This window comes from Sorex fumeus, unplaced genomic scaffold (genome assembly GCF_029834395.1).
Source record: "Sorex fumeus unplaced genomic scaffold, SorFum_2.1 ptg000047l, whole genome shotgun sequence".
Classification (NCBI taxonomy): domain Eukaryota; kingdom Metazoa; phylum Chordata; class Mammalia; order Eulipotyphla; family Soricidae; genus Sorex; species Sorex fumeus.
The window spans coordinates 7,835,258-7,855,778 of NW_026606104.1; the positions used below are offsets into that span (position 1 = coordinate 7,835,258).

General features: G+C 39.9%; 2 protein-coding genes across 5 annotated transcripts in view; both read right to left on the bottom strand.

Annotated features, from left to right (window-relative positions):
• FNBP1L (formin binding protein 1 like) overlaps positions 1–20,521 on the bottom strand; it is a 164,915-nt gene that overhangs the window by 144,167 nt on the left and 227 nt on the right. The window lies entirely within an intron of this gene.
• On the bottom strand, positions 984–20,451 carry DR1 (down-regulator of transcription 1). Its single transcript, XM_056123736.1, has 3 exons — positions 19,894–20,451; positions 6,834–6,997; positions 984–2,984 (listed from the first exon to the last, which is right to left on the bottom strand). The coding sequence occupies exons 1-3, from the start codon at positions 20,111–20,113 to the stop codon at positions 2,838–2,840; spliced, it is 531 nt and encodes a 176-aa protein (XP_055979711.1). The 5' UTR covers positions 20,114–20,451; the 3' UTR covers positions 984–2,837.

The window sequence follows — 20,521 nt, forward strand, 5'->3', positions numbered from 1 at the left end:
TACCTTGACTTTTGTCCAATGAAACTGTGAGTTCTAATCTTCAGGGCTGCAAGAGAATACATTTGTGTTGCTTTGAGTCATTAAGTTTATGGTAATTTGTTACACTGGAACTAGGAAATACATATATTCAGCAAATGAAATATAAGCAAAAAAAGTATACTGTGTATGACTGCAGTTTCATAAACTGAAAGACAGGCAAAATTAAACTATAGCGTTTAGAAGTTAGAATAGTTACTTCCAAAAAGGAAGAAAAAGATACTGTTATGATGAAGGGCTCTGCCTTTTAATGCTATCTTGATCTGAGAGTTGGTGATCTAAATTAACTTTATAAAAACACTTATCTGGGGGCTGGGGCGATAGTACAGTGGGTAGGGCGTTTGCCTTACATGTGGTCAACCCGGGTTCGATTCCCAGCATCCCATATGGTCCCCCGAGCACCGCCAGGAGTAATTCCTTAGTGCAGAGCCAGAAGTAACCCCTGAGCATTGCTGGGTGTGACTCAAAAAGCAAAAAAATAAAAACAACATTTATCTGTTTACTGTTCTGCATTTGCAGCTTAAAAAGTGCTTTTTCAACACTTGTCTGATACTCTGCTAAAAAAGACATGTTAAGGGAGATAGAGAAAATACTTAACTAAACAATAACTATTTCTCAATTAGTCTAACAATTTTGTTTCTCGCTTCAAAATATTTCAAAAATTGTAACAATGGATCAATTACAAATAACTTTTAAACAGTAAAGTTTAAGCTGAAAGTAGAACAATGCTTAATTAGCTTTTCTTTGCCTGGATCATATGACTATAAGTGCTAAAAACATAAATACTACCAGATTTTCTGAAGGGGGTAAAAAATAAAGAAGAATGTCAGGTACTATATAACAAATGACCAAAATGTCTTCTGAGTCTTTAAGATTCCTAAAACTAGGAAGAATGAAAATAAAAGAAATCTGCCATCAATCTGTTTATATTATTAAATATAAAACAATTTATAAAACATCAGAATTTTATTGCTTGAAGAATACAGCATATGAAATCACAAGAATGTCAAAATGAGAAGTCACTGGCTTTTGAACATGTAATACATCAGATGCAGTAAAATATTAATTAACCTGAACTCTGCATCAGAAAAAAAAGTGTGAAAAAATATCTAAATTATTTACTTAAGAAACAGATAAACTTACTATAGAAAGTATAAGATGTTACAGTACAAATTAGAAAATCCAATACTTATTAATTTATCATTTCTTCAACTAGACTACCTTTGGTACTTTTAAAAAAAATCTCTTTTATCTTATCCAAACTCACTGTATGAACACAGTATCAATTTCAACTTAAAACATAGAAACTGAAAATGTTCAGCAAGATGAACTTTTCATGGCATGGGAAAAGTGTAATTTATAAATATATGACAATATTTTGCTTTTTCTAAAACTGAAAAATATCATCATTAATAAATCTAGTATTTATAAGCTTTACTTACTTAGCCCTCAATTAAAACTGGAATTCTGGCAGTCAATCTATCCTTGGGCTTGGTGAATATAGAAATTTAAATGATTTGGCAACTAACAGGAATTTGGATTACTGCAAGTAGCTTTTCCATTCTATTTTCAAAATAAAAATAATATGTCATCAACACACTGGATTCCTATAAAAATCACTATCAAACTTTATTTACTAGAACCAAATTAAAGCTTCTCCCTTTTAATGAGCAAGTTGAAACTATGTTTCATATGAGGCTGATCAGTTATGACACGTTTCTTAAACAAAACTAATCACTTTTAAAGCTATTACTCAATTGAGATAGAGACAATAATGCCATTTCAAAAGGAAGCATTGGACCTCTGGGCAATCTAGTCAAGAAAATGTAAAATGCAAAACAAAAACAAAAACCCCACTAAGTAAACTACAACTACAAGTTAAATTACAAAAATTCTTTCTAACAAGCATGCTTATTAACTATTTCCATTTCTTTCTCCAGCAAAGGTCTTAATATTCATAAACCTTAGTTCAAACCAACAGAACCCTGAACAATTGTTTCACAAGTTCAAAAACACATGGGTGGACTAAGCAAGTAATACTATTAACAATTAATGGAGTGAAACAGTAAGAATCACGACAATCCTCAAAATTGGGCCGTCTTTGAAATGAAATAATGTTGCTTGATGAATTATGCCATAATAAAACTGTAGTTTTCACCTCTACATAAAATAAAAATAAAATGAGAAACCCACCAAACTTATGTAACTACTATGAACATACTCCAAATTAGTTTTTGAATGTCTTGTTCTCATACTTTTTAAATAAGTATATCTGAGCATATATATTTTTCTAAAGCTATACTCATTTTAAAACACAAAAAAAATTCAGATACTCAGAACCAAACTCTTCTTTTTTTGCCAACCCAATCTAATGACTACTGCATCATATGATACCCCACCTCCCCCAGTAATTTAAAATTCCCAATTCTTAGGTCAGTTAAAAGGGTAGAGGAAATGCAAGTGCAGATTTAGAGTTTCTGTATAAATTTTTCTATTTTTATAAACTTGAAGTTTTCTGTAACACTGTTTATTGATCAAATAAAGAATTCACTGCTATCTAAAATTTCATAAACACCATTAAAAATCCAAAATTGGTATTATACTGAATCTTAAATTTTCAGTAGTTCAAAGAGACCATTTTTACATGAACAGCACACAATAGATGAACTTAACAGCAGACATCCCTAGAATACCAATGGCAAGTCCACCAAGATGCATACAAAATTACAGATAAGCATTTCTTTCACTGTTTTCTTGTGCAAGGAAAAAAATAGAGGAAATAGGAACTCAGCTGGTGAATATCAGATATCATCATCATCTTCTTCATCCTGAGAAGATCCTGCTTGGTTGGATGCACTGGCTGAGGCAGCAGCAAGCTGGGCTTGTTGGGCAGCCTGCTGCATTTGAAGCCATTCCTGTTGGGCCAATTCTGCTTGCTGTTGTCTAGCCTAAACACACAACACACACACACACACACACACACACACACACACACAAAAAAAGAAGTCATTATAAAAATAAATAACAATTAAAAAAAAACATACAACATATACATATTGGCTAAAGACAGACTGGTTTAATCTTAAACCAATTAGAATCGTTATCAAAATCTGGCTATTTTTCAGTCACTGCAATTGTTGTATACCTAAAATACATAAATGCTATAATATAACTCCATATCCCCAACACAACATATGATCTCCTGAGCCCTGCAGTTACTTCTGGGCCAAGAAGATAGCTCAAATGGCTAAAGCACATGTTTTGTGTGTGGGAGACCCAGGTTTAATCCCTAGCTCTGCAGGGTCTCCTGGAATCAAAGTGGGAGGAGCCTCCAAGTGCTATGGGATATAGTCTGTAAATCTAAATATGTAAAATATTAAAATGTAGAATATAAGAATTTAACACATTCATACATCAATTCCATATTTATTCTAGAATAAAGACACTTATCCAGGTAAGAAGGTTTAAATTTACCGATTTGATATATATGCTATAAAAACAATAGGATTTTGGAAACCATATGAGACACACTCCTGTTTCTCAATTTGAATGCACAGTTCCAACAGTTATGAGTCCTTCTCAGTTGAATTTTAGTCATCAGCAAAGAAGAAAAATCTGAAGCTCTTCTTGAAAACTATGCTCTCCCATTAGATCCTGCCAAAACAATGCTGTTTTGAGATCTTTTTAGAGTTGTTTTACACCTGCTCAGATCATCTTTCAGACAATTCTTATGTCATAATTTAAAACACTAATCAGATTGGGGCCAGAACGATAGTAGAGTGGATAGGGCCTTTGCCTTGTATGTGACCAACCCGAGTTTGATCCCCGGCATCCCATCTGGTCCACCAAGTACCGTCAGGAGTAATTCCTGAGTACAGAGCCAGGAGGAACCCCTGAACATCGCTGGTGTGACCCCCCTTCCCCCCTAAAAAAAACCAAAACACTACTCAGTTTGCTTTTCTTGACTCTTGTCTAGATTATATTTATACTCTATCTCATTATTTTTTTCTCTCACTACGTATCTTTTTTCCTCTAATAGATTTAAGAAGAGAGATGGTTTTCCTATTCACTATTACATTCCCAACGCAGTCATCCAGTATTTTCTGAATAAATATTTTGTGTGAATACAGTGATTTTTCTCCCCAAATTTTATTTTATTAAAACAAGGTGAATTACAAAGTTATTCACATCTGTGTTCTGACATACAATGTTCCATCACTGACCCTGCCACGAATGTCAACTTACCTGCATCAGTGTTCCCAAGTTCCATCTCCTACCTGCCACCCCAGCCCCCAGCCTGTCATCTTGACAGGAATCTTTTACTTTTGGTTATTAAAGTTTGGGTCTCATGATTTCAGTATTATTGACTCTGTGGTTTGGATATTTAGCTCTATCATTCCTTAACACCACCAATGTACCTGAATCCCCTTGGCCCCTGTTCCCGTTGCTTCTCATCTATTTCTTCTCTCCTTCCATTTCACTCTATTTCTTGCCTTTTCTTCCATATACTTTGGGACCAAGGAATTTCTAGTCATTCCTACTTTAAACCCTTGCATTTCTTCATCTAATTAATCTGAATATCACAGCAGGTAGGGCGTTTGCCTTGCACATGGCCAACCTCTCCGACCCAGGTTCAATCCCTCCACCCCTCTTGGAGAGCCTGGCAAGCTACTGAGAGTATCGTACCAGCACAGCAAAGCCTGGTAAGCTACCTGTGATGTATTCAATATGTCAAAAACAGTAACAAGTCTCACAACGGAGACGTTACTGGTGCCTGCTCGAGCAAATCGATAAACAACGGGAGGACAGTGCTACAGTGCTACCATATATAAGTGATATCATCCTGTGCTTTTCCTTCTTGATTTACTTTATTTGGCATTTGACATGGATTTACTTCATTTGACATGGATAAAATCTAAGTTTTACCCATGTTGCAGCAAATTGCAGGATTTCATCATTCCTTGTAGCTGTGCAGTATTCCACTGTATGCATATATATGTATATCTATATATCTATATCTATGGATAGGGTACTTGCTTGTAGTGGATTGTAGGAGAATTTGAAATATATCTATATAAATATATATATATCCACTATAGTGTGTGTGTATATATATATATATGTATATATTTATAACCTCGGAGAGCCCGGCAAGATACCAAGAGTATTCGATATGCCAGACACAGTAACAACAAAGTCTCCAATGGAGATGTTACTGGGCCCGCTCGAGCAAATCGACGATCAACGGGAGGGCCTTTACTTTACTTACTTATTTATATCCACTACCATATACAGATATAAATACCACATCTTAATGACCCACTGAATTATTGCTGGACATCTACGTAATTCCAAATCTTAGCTACTGTACTGAGTGCTGCAATGAATAATGGTTAGCATATGTCCTTTTGAATGAGTGTTTTCCTGCCCTGGGGAAAGATACCCCAAAGTGGAATTGCTGAGTCCTACAACAGCTCAATGTTAAATTTACTGGAAACCTTTCATACTTTTTTCCATAGGGGTTGAACCAGACAACATTCCCAACAGCAGTGGATGAGAGTTCCTTTCCACCACATACTCTGCCAACATAGACTATTCTCATTATTTTTGATATGTGCCATTCTCACTGGTTTTGATACAGAACCTCATTGTTTTGATTTGGATTTTCCTAATAAGTGATAGTGAGCATTTTTTTATATATTCCTGTTGGCCATCTATTAGAATTCCTTGCTCATTTCCTCTCCCCATTTTCTGATGGGGTTTCGGGATTTTTTTGGTTGCTGATCTTTGTGAGTACTTTATATGTCCTGGACATCAACCCTTTATCTGATGAATACAGTGATTCTTAAGCATATCCTCTAACATGATTTTTACATCTTGAGCACCACTGAGGTGGCTCTGGTAATCTCCAGATTACCACTGTAATCTGCTCAGCAACACTGTATCTTTGGGCCCTAGACTTGAAATATCAGAACAGCTGACTATCACAGAGAGTGGCCCCCAGGTTACTTGTGCATTGCCTCTTTATTGTAGGGGAAAGCAATCATCTTTAAAAGAATAAAAAGGTTTTATCATGTATTGGGCCTGGAGATGTGGTGAAGACCTGCCTTGGCAGGCCTGAGGCCACAAGTTCAAACACAGGTACTACCATCAATGCCTAGTGCAGATCCCAAACTCACTGCCATCTGTGACCTCTAGCACCAAAACAATAAGTGATCTCTGGCTTACCACAACAAAGTGTGAGCACACAACACAATAAAAGCGAGTAACCACTGATGAGCACAATATCTATGTGTGCAAGCATCACACCAAAATAACAGAAGGAGAGAAAAAGAAAAATGAAACTTTGGGAAAAAAACGAGAAGAGGGGGAAAAAAGGCAGTGGGGAGAGGGAGAGAGATAGCTCAACAATCAGAGAATGTTCTTCGCATATAGAAGGCCCAGGTTCTATTCCTAGTACCATATGGACCCACAGGATGCCAGGAGCAACCTGGATGACTTGGATTTGATCTCTGATACCACATATGGTCCCTTGAGCCTACCAGGCGTGATCCCTGGGCACAGAGCCAGGTATGGTCAAAAAACAAACAGATTTTTTTTAATTAAAAAAAATTAAAAGCCAGCCAGATTCAAACTGACCCAATTTAACATCAGACTGATGATTCAATCAACCATAGAAAGAAAAATCGTCTGGGTAGGTACATATGTTAATTTAGGAAACATTTTCAGCAGCCATATAATTTCTGCTAGGAAACAAAGTAGAACTCAAATGAAAATAATTTAAATGCATTACTTACTTTTGCAAATAATTCCTGTTGTTGTCTCAATAACTCTTCCTCAGGAATGCCAAGGTTTTCCAAACGAGAACTTGCCTTTCTTCTTTTTAATGCTACCGTCTTGCATTCTTGTAAAACTTCTTTTACTTCACTGATGTAGGAGCCAAAGCCCAAACTTTCTAGTGCTAGAGAGATGAAAATATGAAACCATTCAAGATTAATAAAACATTAACTTTTCTCTTACATATAAAATATAAAGTGCTTGGAGATTGCTTTCAAATAATTTTACCTACTTCAGAGTTGGTAATATCTAAATGGCTAAGACACAATACTTATAGCTTGCAAACTAGTTAGAACTTAAGGAACTTTTCAAAGCATAGGATTCATTTTTCCTTTTCTCTCAGAAAAACATTTTAAAAACAGAAGAATTTCCTGTGAGGGAGAGAAAGTTTCATTCTAACAACATGTGGTTCTAGTAAGAAAACATTTTTTCCTATACCCTTCATAGTCAATTTCAACATCAGAATACATAAGCAATTATTTGTAATGTACTTATTAGTAACATCCATGCCTTCTGACTTGGAAGAAGCTCATAATACAAGCTCCAAGTTTCAACAGGAAAGGATACGAAAAACAGGTAAGGTGCTGACGAGAGAGTACAACAGGTAGAGCTCTTTCCTTGCACATGGCAGACCTGGTTTTGTTGCCTGGCATCCTATATAGTCCCCTGAGTACTGCCAGCAGTAGTTCCTGAGTGCAGAGTCAGAAATAACCTCTGAGCATTGTCAGGTATGGCACAAATATTAAGAGAAAAAAAAAAAAGAACAGATTAAGTTCTTCATATTCATAAAGTAACAAAATAGGAGACTAACACCCAAGAATAGCCGAGGTAAGTACCAGGAGGTTCACTCCATGGCTTGGAGGCCAGTCGTACATGCTAGGGGAAAAGGCAGCTCAGATAGAGAAGGGAGCACCAAATAAAGGGTGTTGGGAGGATCCTCCCAGGATGGGAGATGTATGCTGAAAGTAGACTATAGACAGAACATGATTGCCACTCAATGCCTCTTTTGCAAACCACAACACCCAAAAGGAGAGAGAGAACAAAAAGAAAAAAAAAATAAAAAGAACACAGAGGCAGGGTGGGCTGGGGGGAATGGGGGGTGGGAGGGATACTGGGATCAGTGGTGGTGAAAAATGGGCACTGGTGGAGGGATGGATACTTGATCATTGCATAATTGAAACCTAGGCCAAGCACAAAAATTTGTAAGTCTACAAGTGTACCTCATGGTGTTTCACTAATAAAAATTAAAAAAAAAAAAAAGGTAAGTTCTTTTGTCCACTTTACTAAGTAAAATTTTTTTAAATCAAAGAGAATTATAAAACCAAGCTTAAAAATATTGGGGAGGGGATCAAGAGACTATTAATACAGTGGATAAGTTACTTGCCTTGCATGTGGTCAACCCAGGTTCAATCCCTTGCACCCCATATGGTCCCCCGAACCCTGCTAGGAGTACTCCCTGGGCACTGTTGGGTGTTTCTCCAAAACAAAAATAAACAGAAAGACTGATGAGAGGCTGAGAGATAGCTTAATGGGTTGAATACATGTTTTGCACATTTGAGACAGGTTCAATTCTCACTATTCTCACTACTGCAAACCTTCTCTGAGTACCAGAGGGTCTGGCACCAAAATCAAAAAAAGAAAAATATGCTGGCAAAAAAAAACTTACAAGAATCAGTATTTATTTTTACTCACAAGTTTCTATTAAAAACAAAACTTTACAGAGGAAGAATAATAAAAGCATTTATAGTAGTACTGCAAGAAAGTAAAAAGAAAAAGACTGTAAGGATAGAAGCTAACAAAATAGTTAATTTTTTTCATCTTAAGAAAAGCTCTATAAAATATTTCATGGTCTAAATTGTGTTCCTATTGCTTTCCATGTAACCCAAGTCTCTCTCTTTCTTCCCACTTCCCTTCTTCATGGTAGCATATGTGCTGCCAGGGATGGAATCCAGACTGGCAGAACACAAGGTGAGTCCCACTTACTGTATTATCTGACACTTATTTTAAAATTTTCTATATGTTAGCTAATATTCCAAAACTATACTTTGTTTTCTAAGTCAGTAATAAAATATTGGTGGCAAAAAGCCACAATAAATCATTTTAATTCCGTTTATTGGTTCTTAAAGTCTTTCGCCAATTAATTATGATGAAATGGAGTAACCTATGGTCTGAATTCGCACCCCAGGGATATCCTCCTCAGGGAGAATACCATATAAACCCAAACAAATCTCATGTAAGGTATGGGTAAGATTTTGAATAATTTACAACTTTATTTCAAATATTCAGCTCTTTTCATCAACCTCTGAACATAAAGATTTCCAAAGGCATCAGTACTATTACTTTTTTTTTTCCTTTTGGGTCACACCCGGCTATGCACAGGGGTTACTCCTGGCTTTGCACTCAGGAATTACTCCTGGCAGTGCTTAGGGGACTACATGGGGTGCTGGGAATCAAACACGGGTTGGCCGAGTGCAATGCAAACGCCCTATCTGCTGTGCTATCACTCCAGCCCCCAGTACTATTACTTTTAAGAAAACAATCTACCTAATCCTTCCACAGTTTCAGAATGGCATCATTATAGCTCTTTTTTTTGGGGGGGAGGGGCCATACCTGGCATGCTCAGGGGTTACTCCTGGTGGTTCTGGGGATGGGGGCGGGGAGGATATATATAGGATGCAGGGGATCAAACCCAGGTAAGCCGTCTACAAGGCAAGAGCCTTACTCACTATACTATCACTCTAGCACCCCCACTATTATATTTTTGCACTTCAAATTCTCCCCTCTCCCTTTCCCTCTGCCCCTTCTCCTCCTACCCAAAAGCTTATTCCTGACTTCTTGCTCAGAGATTATTTATGGAGGGGGTAGGGGAACCATGTGATGCTGGGGGACTGTACCTGGGTTCGTCTCCTACAAAGCAAGTGCCTTACCTGCTTTACTATCACTCCCCGGTTTTTCTTTTTGAAGGCACAGTTATAATACTATACTCATTACTGACTGGAGACAATGTCAAATAAACAATGCAAACAAAAAACATGCAAATATAGTTCATCACCAAAATCAAAAGAAAATTGCTTTCCTTAGTCCTATTCCAAGGTCCTCTAGTATCTAGCCTTTCCAGCTTTGCTTATACAATTCAAGTCTTTATATCTGATTGCTCAATGTTTTCCAACAGGTACCAGTTTCCCACATTCATGCTGAGGATAATATATTCAAGGTCAGATCAAACTCCATCTTCAAGTTAAACCTGTCTGATCCTCCCAGACTGTAGCAATCCCCCACTCCCCAAATCTACAATCAGATAAATGTGTAATTTGAAACTTGGTTACAAATGCATTTATATCACCTTGAACATGTAGTTTAATATCTACCTTTACATTTCTAAAGTGAGAAAAGCATATTCTTTCAAATCCTCCTACAATCAGAAGCTGTATAGTGATAATACCTATAAGGAACTAAGGTTGTCAGGAATTAACCCCCCCAGCTCTGACTCTTATTTGCTATGTGAGCTGTGTGACATTAAATTTCTTTATCTAAAACAAGAATAATATTTAAAACACATCTTCTATGATTAGGCTGCTATGAAGAAAAAATGAGAATAGAGCTTGGAACAGATGCCTGCCCAAAGAAAGAGCAAAATTAAATATTCATTATTTTGCTTTTCCTATTGAGATTTTGCTCCCATATATCGAGAAAATATCATGAAGTTAGTCATATGGAGACGGATAGATATAGAATGATCTCTCTCATATGTGAGATTATATCATAGGAATTATATTATATTATTAATTAATTATTAATATTATTAATATTATTATATCAAAGAAATCACAGAATAAGAAATGCCCAAAGGCTACAGAAACAAAGAGCATGAAAACTGATTTCTAATAGGAAGTTTGCCACTAATGGTGTGGGGAGAGGGGGAGGAGGAAGAGAAAGGTTAGGGAAGGGTAAAATAAAACATTGGTGGAGGGAAGTGGTCACTCTGGAGAAGAATGGAATGCTGAAAGGAGGTATAAAGTATCTACCATTGAGGCAGGCTAGTGGGTAGGAAGGTAAGTGGAGACATTGGCAGGGGAAAGTAGACAATGGTAAAGGGATTGGTATTGGAACATCATACCTAAATAACTTAGTAATGTTTTAATTCATTGTGATTTAATTTAAAAAGAGGGTTGTAGGAATCAACAAGTAATAAATTTAAGGCATTTAACACTGACTAGCACATGACTCCCATGACTGATTTAGAATGTTATTATTTCTCTTACATTTAATTTTTTTTATTAATTGGAGCAAGGGTTTAAGAGTCACACCCAGCAGTGCTTAGGGGTCATTCCTGACTGTTCTCAGAGGTGTCTCCTGGTGATGCCTGGGGGATGAAACTAAATCAGCACCTTAAGGTAAGCACCTTAACCCCTGTGACTATCTTTAAAAAAAAAATTATTAGTGAAACACCATGAGGTACAGTTGTAGATTTACAAATTTTTGTGCTTGGGTTTCAATTATACAATGATCAAATACCCATCCCTCCACCAGTGCCCATTTTCCACCACCACGGGTCCCAGTATCCCTCCCACCCCCCATCCTCCCACCCCACCCTGCCTCTGTGGCAGGGCATTCCCTTTTGTTCTCTCTCTAGAAAGAGAGGGATAGACATAGAAAGATTGCATTCATCTGGGGAACACAAAGTAACAAAATAGGAGACTAACACCCAAGAGTGGCCGAGATTAGTACCAGGAGTTTTGCTCCATGATTTGGAGGCCAGCCAAACATTCTAGGGGAAAAGGGAGCTCAGATGGAGAAGGGAGCACCAAATAAAGGGTGTTGGGAGGATCCTCCCAGGATGGGAGATGCATGCTGAAAGTAGACCACAGACCAAACATGACTGCCACTCAATGCCTCTTTTGCAAATTCCTGTAACTATCTTTTTGACTCCTCTAACATTTTTTTAAAAAGGATTACTCTAGGGGCTAGAGTAATAGCACAGTGGGTAGGGCGTCTGCCTTGAATTCGGCCAATCCGGGTTTGATTCCCAGCATCCCATATGGTCCCCAGAGCACCACCAGGAGTAATTCCTGAGTGCATGAGCAAGGAGTAACCCCTGTGCAATGCTGGTGCAACCCAAGAAGTAAAATAAATAAATAAATGAATGAATAAAAGTAAATAAAAAGGATTGCCCTAATAAGTGTATAAGACCAAAATATATGTAGAGCTATATATTCTTTATCATACTTAAATGCAAGTTCATAGGCATACTTATAACTTGTAAAAGTAACAATTAACAATTAACACAATACAGAAATAACTTCAGAATGTCATAAATTACTAGATATTTAAGACATCTATAGTTGAAAATATTGCTTCCAAAAACTTTACAAGTAAATCCAAGGTTAATGTTTAATATTTGAAAAGCTACTGTACTCTCAATATGTGGCGTGAGAAGTTACCATAAATTTAATTTCAAAAGCAGCATTAATTTTAGTCCAAACTTTAAACATATTTGGCTAACACATCAATAGTTGGATATACTGTCACTGTCCTCCAGTCGTTCATTAATTTGCTCAGGCGGGCCCAGTGACGTCTCCATTTTGAGACTTTTTACTGTGTTTGGCATATCGAATACGTCATGGGGAAGTTGCCAGGCTTTGCCGTGCGGGCGTGATACTCTCGGTAGCTTGTGGGGCTCTCCGAAAGGGGTGGAGGAATCGAACCCGGCTCAGCCGGGCTGGCTGCTCACAAGGCAAACTCCCTACCACTGTGCTATCTGCTATCTCTACAGCTCAGTTGGATACAGTATCTTCGACATAGAGACAGTTTTGTCATGTTACCATGTAGTAGTAATCATTCCAATAATACACAAAGGAGAATCTTAAAGGACAAGGGCTTAAGATTATACATACTGTTCAGTTCACAACAGCACCAAGTTTAAGGATGGTCATTCATAATATAAACCATCATAGATTTGTATGTTAGCTTTTGCACTTTTTCTGGTAAACATTAAGAAAGGTTTTTAAGGAAGGAGTGCCTTTTTTCTGATTTGCACAAAAGGGCTTTATGAGACAGATTCTAAAGGTCTCCTGAGTATTTCTGTCTGGTTTCTCTCTTTTTGGCGGCCACACTCAGCAATGTATGTGTTTTGATGTCCTTAAATTCTGTACTTTTTTTACTCACAGTCAAAGCAAAAAAAGGGGGGGTGGTGGTGGGAGTGATAGTACAGAAGATCAGGCATTTTCCGGGCACGCGGCTGACCCAGGTTTGATTTCTGGCATTCCACGTGGTCCCCTGAGTAACCCTTGGGCATCGCTGGGTGTGACTCAAAAAAAATCAAAAAAGCCCCCCCCCAGGGCAAAAAAATATGATCCCCAAAGCACCACCAGAAGTAATTCCTGAGTGCGGAGCCAAGAGTTCCTCTGAGCATCGCTGAGTATGACCAAAAAAGCAAATTTAAAAAAAAATTGTTTTAAATCTTATCAGCAGGACTGCAGACAAAGGAGGTAAGGATGAGCTGCCTTGCATACAAGCTGGTTCAATCCCTAGCATGGCATATATAGTTCCCTGAGCTCTGCCAGGGGTTATTCTTGAGCACAGAACCAAGAATATCGCAAGCAACACGAGATTTGGCCCAATACCCGTCCCCACTAACTTCCTTTATAGGCAAAACAATATTTGTTCCTCAGAGTTTTGTCTGCTACCTTCTAGACACCTATCTTAAAGAAAAGACTATGACACACTGCAGGGAGAGGAGGTAAATACTTGGCACATTTTTCACTCTGAAAGATAAATGTTAAACAAACAATAGAGTGAGGAGAAGGGAATAGACAGTTCAAGGGCTGAAGCTTGGCAAAACAGACTGAATCTCCAATACCATCTGGTCCTCTAAGCACTGCCAGAAGCAACCCCACGCGCTGTCAGGAGTGACCCCAGCAGAGAGCTAGCAGAAACCTAGGGTATGGTTCTACATCCTAAGTAAAATAAATGTAGACACTTCTACCCAGCAAAAATTTTAATATAGGTTTCTAATTTTACACAGTATTTCTTATTTTAGTCTCCTGCAACATATTTTTATAACATGAATTTGTATGACAGGGTACTTTAGATGAATGCATATTTTCCTTTAAACTGTACAAAACAGTTGTCTCAAATTATTCTATTTTCTTATTTGTATGCTGAGGGAAAGGTAATGAGTAGCATTAAGAGGAAACAGGGCAGGGGCTGGAGCGATAGCACAGCAGGTAGGGCCTTGCACCCGAGTTCAATTCTCAGCATCCCATATGGTCCCCTGAGCACCGCCAGGGGTTAATTCCTGAATGTAGAGCCAGGAGTGACCCCTGAGCATCGCTGGGTGTGACCCAAAAAGAAGAAAAAAAAAGGAGGAAACAGGCCAAAGTGTCTTCTTTGCTTACAAACTATGGTTCTATGGTATCACTACACCTGGAAATATACAATGAGAATGAAGGTGGAGATAGAATTTATTATTCATCTTTATCTTCCTAGTATCAATATCTAGCACATTTCCAACAAGACATAGTATGCACAAGGACACCAAAACACAGTATCAATTTTAAGAAAAATAGTAATATCTCTTTTGAAAAGCAACCAATTTCATAAAATTGTACAATGCAAATCATGTATCCATTTGGGAGAGTAGGAAATAGGTAGAGATGATTATGTACGTAATACAATTCTTTCTCTATTATTACAGTTTCTCTGCAATCACTCTGATCAGCTAATTTCAAAACTACATCACATCTACTTTCCAAAATAGACTGTGGTTTAGGCTTTAAAACAAAAGTACTCAAAGTGTGGCCCACAGGCCGCTGTTCCTATGTCACAACTGGTTATAAAAGTATGTTAAGTATGGAAACTCAAGAATATTTAAGAACCTTAGCAAATGCATATGGTGAGGTAATGAATGTATACCTCGACTATGGCAATCATTCTGCATACACACACATATTTAAAGACTGCTATATGTTGACTATATCTCAATAAAGGGAAAATAATAATCCATAATTGGGGCCGGAGGGACAGCACAGTGGGTAGGGTTCTTGCCCTGCACACAGCTGATCTGGATTCTATCCTCAGCACCACATATGATCCCCCAGTCCCCACCAGGAGTAATCTCTGAGTGCAGAGCCAGGACTAAGTCCTGAGTACTGTCAGCTGTGGTCCCAAAACACCCAATAATTCACAACAATTTGAGGAGGGAGACACCCATGTCAGGGATCTAACCCAGGATCTCGCACATGCAAGACAAGTGCTCTATAGCTGAGCTACATCTAGGAAGCCCTGAGCTAGGATTGAAAAAAAAAATCCTTCTACATAATTAGGAGCAACTCAATTGCTGAAGTGAATCCTCAAAATTTCACTACTTTATTATTCTCCTAAGTGTGGAAAACTTATAGCGAGAGATTAAAATAGAAGAAAATACTCTTAAAATATTCTTGTATTTTGACTTTCACAGATAGGGATCAAAGCAACAGAACAGCAGGCAAGGCACTTGTATTGCAGGCAGAGGACCCAGGTTCAATCCCCAGCACTCATATGGACCCTTAAACCCACCAGGAATAAGCCCTGAGCCAGATATGACCCCAAAATCAAAAACAAACATAACTGATGTGAGGTTACACTTGACCTTGTTCTATTATTTTAATCAGTGCCACTATCATTTTGAAAATTATTGCAGCCTTGAAGAGATCAAAAGCCACCACGTCAGCTCTTCTATCAGCCTTGCTTTAGAGAACCATAAATAAGTCTCAAAAGAGATCAAAAGCTGTAGTTAATCTTGGACCCACTCAAAGCTGAATAAACCTGGTAAATTGGAGGGGAGCACGTTTGCATGGTGCGGGCCCAAGCAGAGACCCCTGAAGCAACTTGCTTCCATAATCCAAAAGCACTGCCATGCCCTCCACCAGACTCTTCTGTCTCAGGGCAGACCTCACTGAGATATAATCTGCTGAAAACTTGAGTATGCATGGTATTTGACTGAAATCTCCAGGCTTTCTTGGAGTCGGAATGGGCAACCTTCCCCACCACACACCTCTGGAAGCCTCGGAAGTCACATCCCCACCCCAAAGCTGCCACCCAGTTAAAAAGCTACTCCAGCTTTACCTTTCCAATAAAAATAACGAACACTTTGAACAAATACTTTCAGTACTTGAACTGAAAGCCATAATGCAAAAAAAGGAAAAGGACAGAGAAAGAAGAAAAGTGCCTGCCAAAGAGGCAGGCTCAGGTGGGAGAGTGGGGTGTTGGGGGATGATGGGAGGGAAATGGGGTGGTGGTGGGAAATGTACACTGGTGGAGGGATGGGTGTTGGACCATTGTATGACTGAATCCCAATCATGAATGGCTTTGTAATGGTCTATCTCACGAATATTCAATAAATTTTTAAAAATTTTTGTATATCATACAAGGTTATCTCTGACCAATTCTCAGTATTACAAATTATAGTTGAAATCATTATTATTTATACATAAATGAGAAAATTTTAGTTAATAAACTTGCTAAAGACTTTCTACTGTAGAACTTGCAGCTCTCAACTCAATGCCAATTTGCATAATCAATAGAACATGGTAGAACTGATTTAAGTGTTGACAGAAACCAGCAACAAAGAAAAAACACCTTTTTTTTTTTTTTTTTTGCTTTTTGGGTCATACCCGGCGATACTCAGGGGTTACTCCTGGCTCTGCACTCAGGAATTACGCCTGGCGTTGCTCAGAGGACCATATGGGATGCTGGAAATCGAACCCGGGTCGGCTGCATGCAAGGCAAACACCCTACCCGCTGTGCTATTGCTCCAGCCCCGAAAACATCTTTTTTAAAGTTTAGAATTACCTCTATCTACATAATTCTGATCTTCAATAACAGGTCTATTTTTTAAGCTTAAAAAATTTTAAATGTATTTAACTATGTAATAGTTTTTCATATATTTACAGGCCAATAAAAGTACTTTAACATTAACTTGCATTTTATAAAATACCTCAAATGTTGCTCTTACACGGTAAAGCAAAGTGGCAATTTAACCAGTGAAACGTCGGAAGCAAAATCTAGCTCATTAAACTCATTATTGAAAACTTCAAGCTTCAACACTTTTGAGGACTAGTTTGAAACATATATCACTGGAGTTAAATAACTGAGGGGATGGAGCAATAGTACAATGGGTAGGGCGTTTGCCTTGCATGGCTGACCTGGGTTCAATTCCCAGTGTCCCATATGGTCCCCAAGCACCACCAGGAGTAATTCCTGAGTGCAGAGTAGGGAGTAATCCTTGAGCAACCTGAGTAACCCCTGGGTGTGACCCAAAAAGGAAAAGAAAAAAAAAAAACAAAGAACTGAGAGGGTGGGCAGGAGGAAAACTGGGGACATAGGGAGTGGGAGATGTGTGCTGGCGAAGGGGTGGGTATTGGAACACTGTACAACTCAAACTCAATCATAAACAATCTGGATCCCTCCAGCACCACTGGATATAAAGCAGAGAGCCAGTGTAAGCCCTGAGTCTACATGGGCAACCATGGCTGTGGGCCAGAATAAAAAATAAAAAGTGCATTACAAATTTCCCTTGGATATAACCTATGTTCCTAAATAATCAACTGAAAAATATTTAAACATCTTACCCATCATGATTTATTTAGTTTTACAGTCTATAAAAACAAAACAAAACAGAACACTTTAAACAAGGGCTGAGGCAATAACATAGTGGGTCGGGCTGCTTGCCTTGCTCTGGGTAGACCTGAGTTCAGTCCCTGGCATCCAATATGGTCCTCTGAGCACCACCCATTTTGGCCCACCCCTCATCCCATCCCCTTTCCCAGGGCAAAATAAATAAATAAAATAACAAGCTTTCTCTCTCTTCCTCTTTTCTTTCTCTAATTTGTTCTTAGGCCACACAAGAAGGGTGCTCAGGGCTTACTCCTGACTGCTCTGAGATCACTCTGGGGAACATGGGGTGACGGGATCAAACCCAGGGCGAGTCATGGAAGGCAAGCGGCTTACCCATTGTACTATCTCCAGTCTCAAGGATTTCTTTTTCAAAAACTATTCAAAAGAAAAACCAAACAAAACTATTCAGGGCAAAATTCTTTACACTGAACTACAAGGCTAAAACGTAGATTCCTGTCCATAGCAATACTAAAAGAAAAAAATGCAAAAAAATTATAATAGATCAATACGCTGCTTTTAAGTTAATAAAGCATTCTAATTATATTTTTAAAAGACTCACTAGAATTTTCTGATTTATACATTAAATTTAATTTAGCATATTCCAAAGTTGAGCTACTTAGCATACCACTTGCTACAGCTGCACTTTTATTCCATTATGTCAATCAGAAATCTAAATATATCCTAGAAAAGAATAAACCCTACCCAAGAAGACAGATTGTAATGTGTTATTAAATTTTTGGAATGATCCCCACTTGTATGATGTAAACAAATGTTTAGGCAGATCTTTCTGAAATCTTTTGCAATTTTCATTAGAAAAGCAATGTTGCTAAAAGATTCTTTTTCTTCTTTATGAGTTGTAAAAGGAAATTATAGCTATCTGTGTTGGATAATCTTGTGAGAGACTTACGACAACAATAACACACACTATGTAAAAATAAAAACACAAGAGGAAAAATAGCTTGGCTTTCACTTTACTTGCCAAAGTACGCCACACCACATAAAAATAAAATGTTATCCTTTAAATCAAATATGCTTCCTCTTATTTTTTCCCCTTGTATACTGATGGGAAAAAACAATATATTTAAAAATCTACCTTCCACAAATCATTAAAAGACAAAAAGTGAATCAATATTATTCAGTATTGATAGCAAGATGTTGGCTATGGTGAAGAGGAGCAGATGTGCTCTCTGCACCAAAGTAACAGGAAAAAATATCTTTAAAAAAGTTAAATGATAAAAATTAAAAAGCAGACAACCACCTGCCTACAAATTAAGCAATCATGAAATTATGCCTCTAATTGAATTATAAAAGGCAAAACTTTCAACTTTCATAAGAGAATAAACAGAAGTCCCCAAAAGTGCCTCCCAAAATATGAACAGCAAATGTCTTCCCATCATGGAACAGAAGCATCAGAATATAATCCCCTCAAAGACTATACTAGAATACTGTCTTTCCGATAAGAAAATAAAAACCCCTCTGAGAGTTTCAATAAAAGCTGAAGAGTCTACATCTAAACGGCAATGGCAGCAGAAAAACGTCCCATGTCTTAACACTCTTTCGACCAAGCTTTAAAAAGTTATCCCCACAGAACAAAGCAAGCTACATAAAAGAAATTTAAAGGAAGAAAGGGAGGGAGGAAGAGGATGAGGGAAGAAGGTGCGTGTGGCGGGGGAGGGGGGACGACGACACGACGACGAGCGGAGGGGGGTAAAGAGGGAGAGGGAAGGGAAGGGGAGAAAGAAAAAAGGGGTTCGGAAGGGAGCAAGGGAGGAAAAGGCAGAGGAGGGCGCGCAGCCGGGTGGAAGGGAGGCAGGGAGGGGAACGAAGCGCCCTGGGAACTTTGTGGAGGAGGGCAGAACCATCAGAGCACGGGCAGAGCGACTCGATTCCACACCTACGAACTTTGCAACACTTCACTAGGGCTGCGGCGCGAATCTCTCTCCTCGGGGTTCACAACATTCCTCTGTGCCTCCCCGCGGACCAAGTGGTCGGGTGGGGAGGAGGGTGCAGAGTGCACGGCCGCCCTTGCTCCTCTCGGCGCTCCAATTTTCCAGGAGAGACTTGCAGGGCTCCCTCTCGGTGCTCATCGGGTTCCCCTTCGGGCGGGCGGGGACGATCCCCCGGGACTTCTCACGGCCCGGCCGGGGGGGGGGGGCTGCCCCGTGGGCAAAGCGGAGCTGGAGCAGCCGCCTGAGACCACCGCGGTGGGGCGGGGGGGGGGGGGGGGCGCGTCCGGCCGTCCGTGCCCCTCCCAGACGCCCTGCCCGCGCGGCTTTTGTCAGCGACCCGCAAGAGGCGGGTCGGAGGCACGAGGGGCCGGGACGCGGCGGCGCCCACCTCCCCACTCCGACCCCCCGCACCCACCTTGTATGACGTGCTCGGGCGAGATGGTCTTCTTCTCCGATTTGTTGCAGATCTCGTTGGCCTCGGACGAGATGAGATGGATGAACTCGGTGCAGCAGTTCACCACCAGCTCGCGCGCGTCGTTGGCCACCCGCACGTTCGGGAGCGTCTCTTTGATCATCTTATTGATGGCAGCTCGGGGGATCGTGAGGTCGTCGTCGTTGCCGGACGAGGAAGCCATCGTCCCCTTCCCCACCCCCGGGCGCCCCGACTTCCACCGAATCCCCCCAGCGCCCGCCCGCCGCGCCGCCGAGGTTTCTCCTGAGGCCGCCGGCGGAGAGACCGGGGGGGGTGGGGGGCGGAGGGGGCGCGAGGAGGACGGAGGGGGCGGGGAGGAGCTGGCGGGGATCCCCCCGGCTGAGAGTCGGGGAGGGAAAGGAGAGGGGCTTTGCGCTCCGAGGAGCTCTCGGTCCAGGTCGGGGAGGGGCTAGCAGAAGGGTCCGGAAATTTGAGCACTTTCTTGGGGGTGGAGTAGAAGGGGGCGGCTGCAGTCGCCTTAACCTGCCCCCTAAAGCGCCAGAGCAGAGACAAGGTCCAGGGACACCGGCCTCGCCGCGGGACCAGGCGGACTCCCGGTCGGCTTCGGCTC

What these genes read in the sequence shown, in the direction of transcription:
- DR1 (XM_056123736.1), bottom strand. Translation starts at nt 20,113, where the DNA reads ATGGCTTCCTCGTCCGGCAACGACGACGACCTCACGATCCCCCGAGCT. An exon ending in GCCCGAGCACGTCATACAAG is followed by an intron (nt 6,998 to 19,893) that starts GTGGGTGCGGGG and finishes TCATCTCTCTAG; the next exon opens with CACTAGAAAGTTTGGGCTTT. An exon ending in AACAGGAATTATTTGCAAAA is followed by an intron (nt 2,985 to 6,833) that starts GTAAGTAATGCA and finishes TTGTGTGTTTAG; the next exon opens with GCTAGACAACAGCAAGCAGA.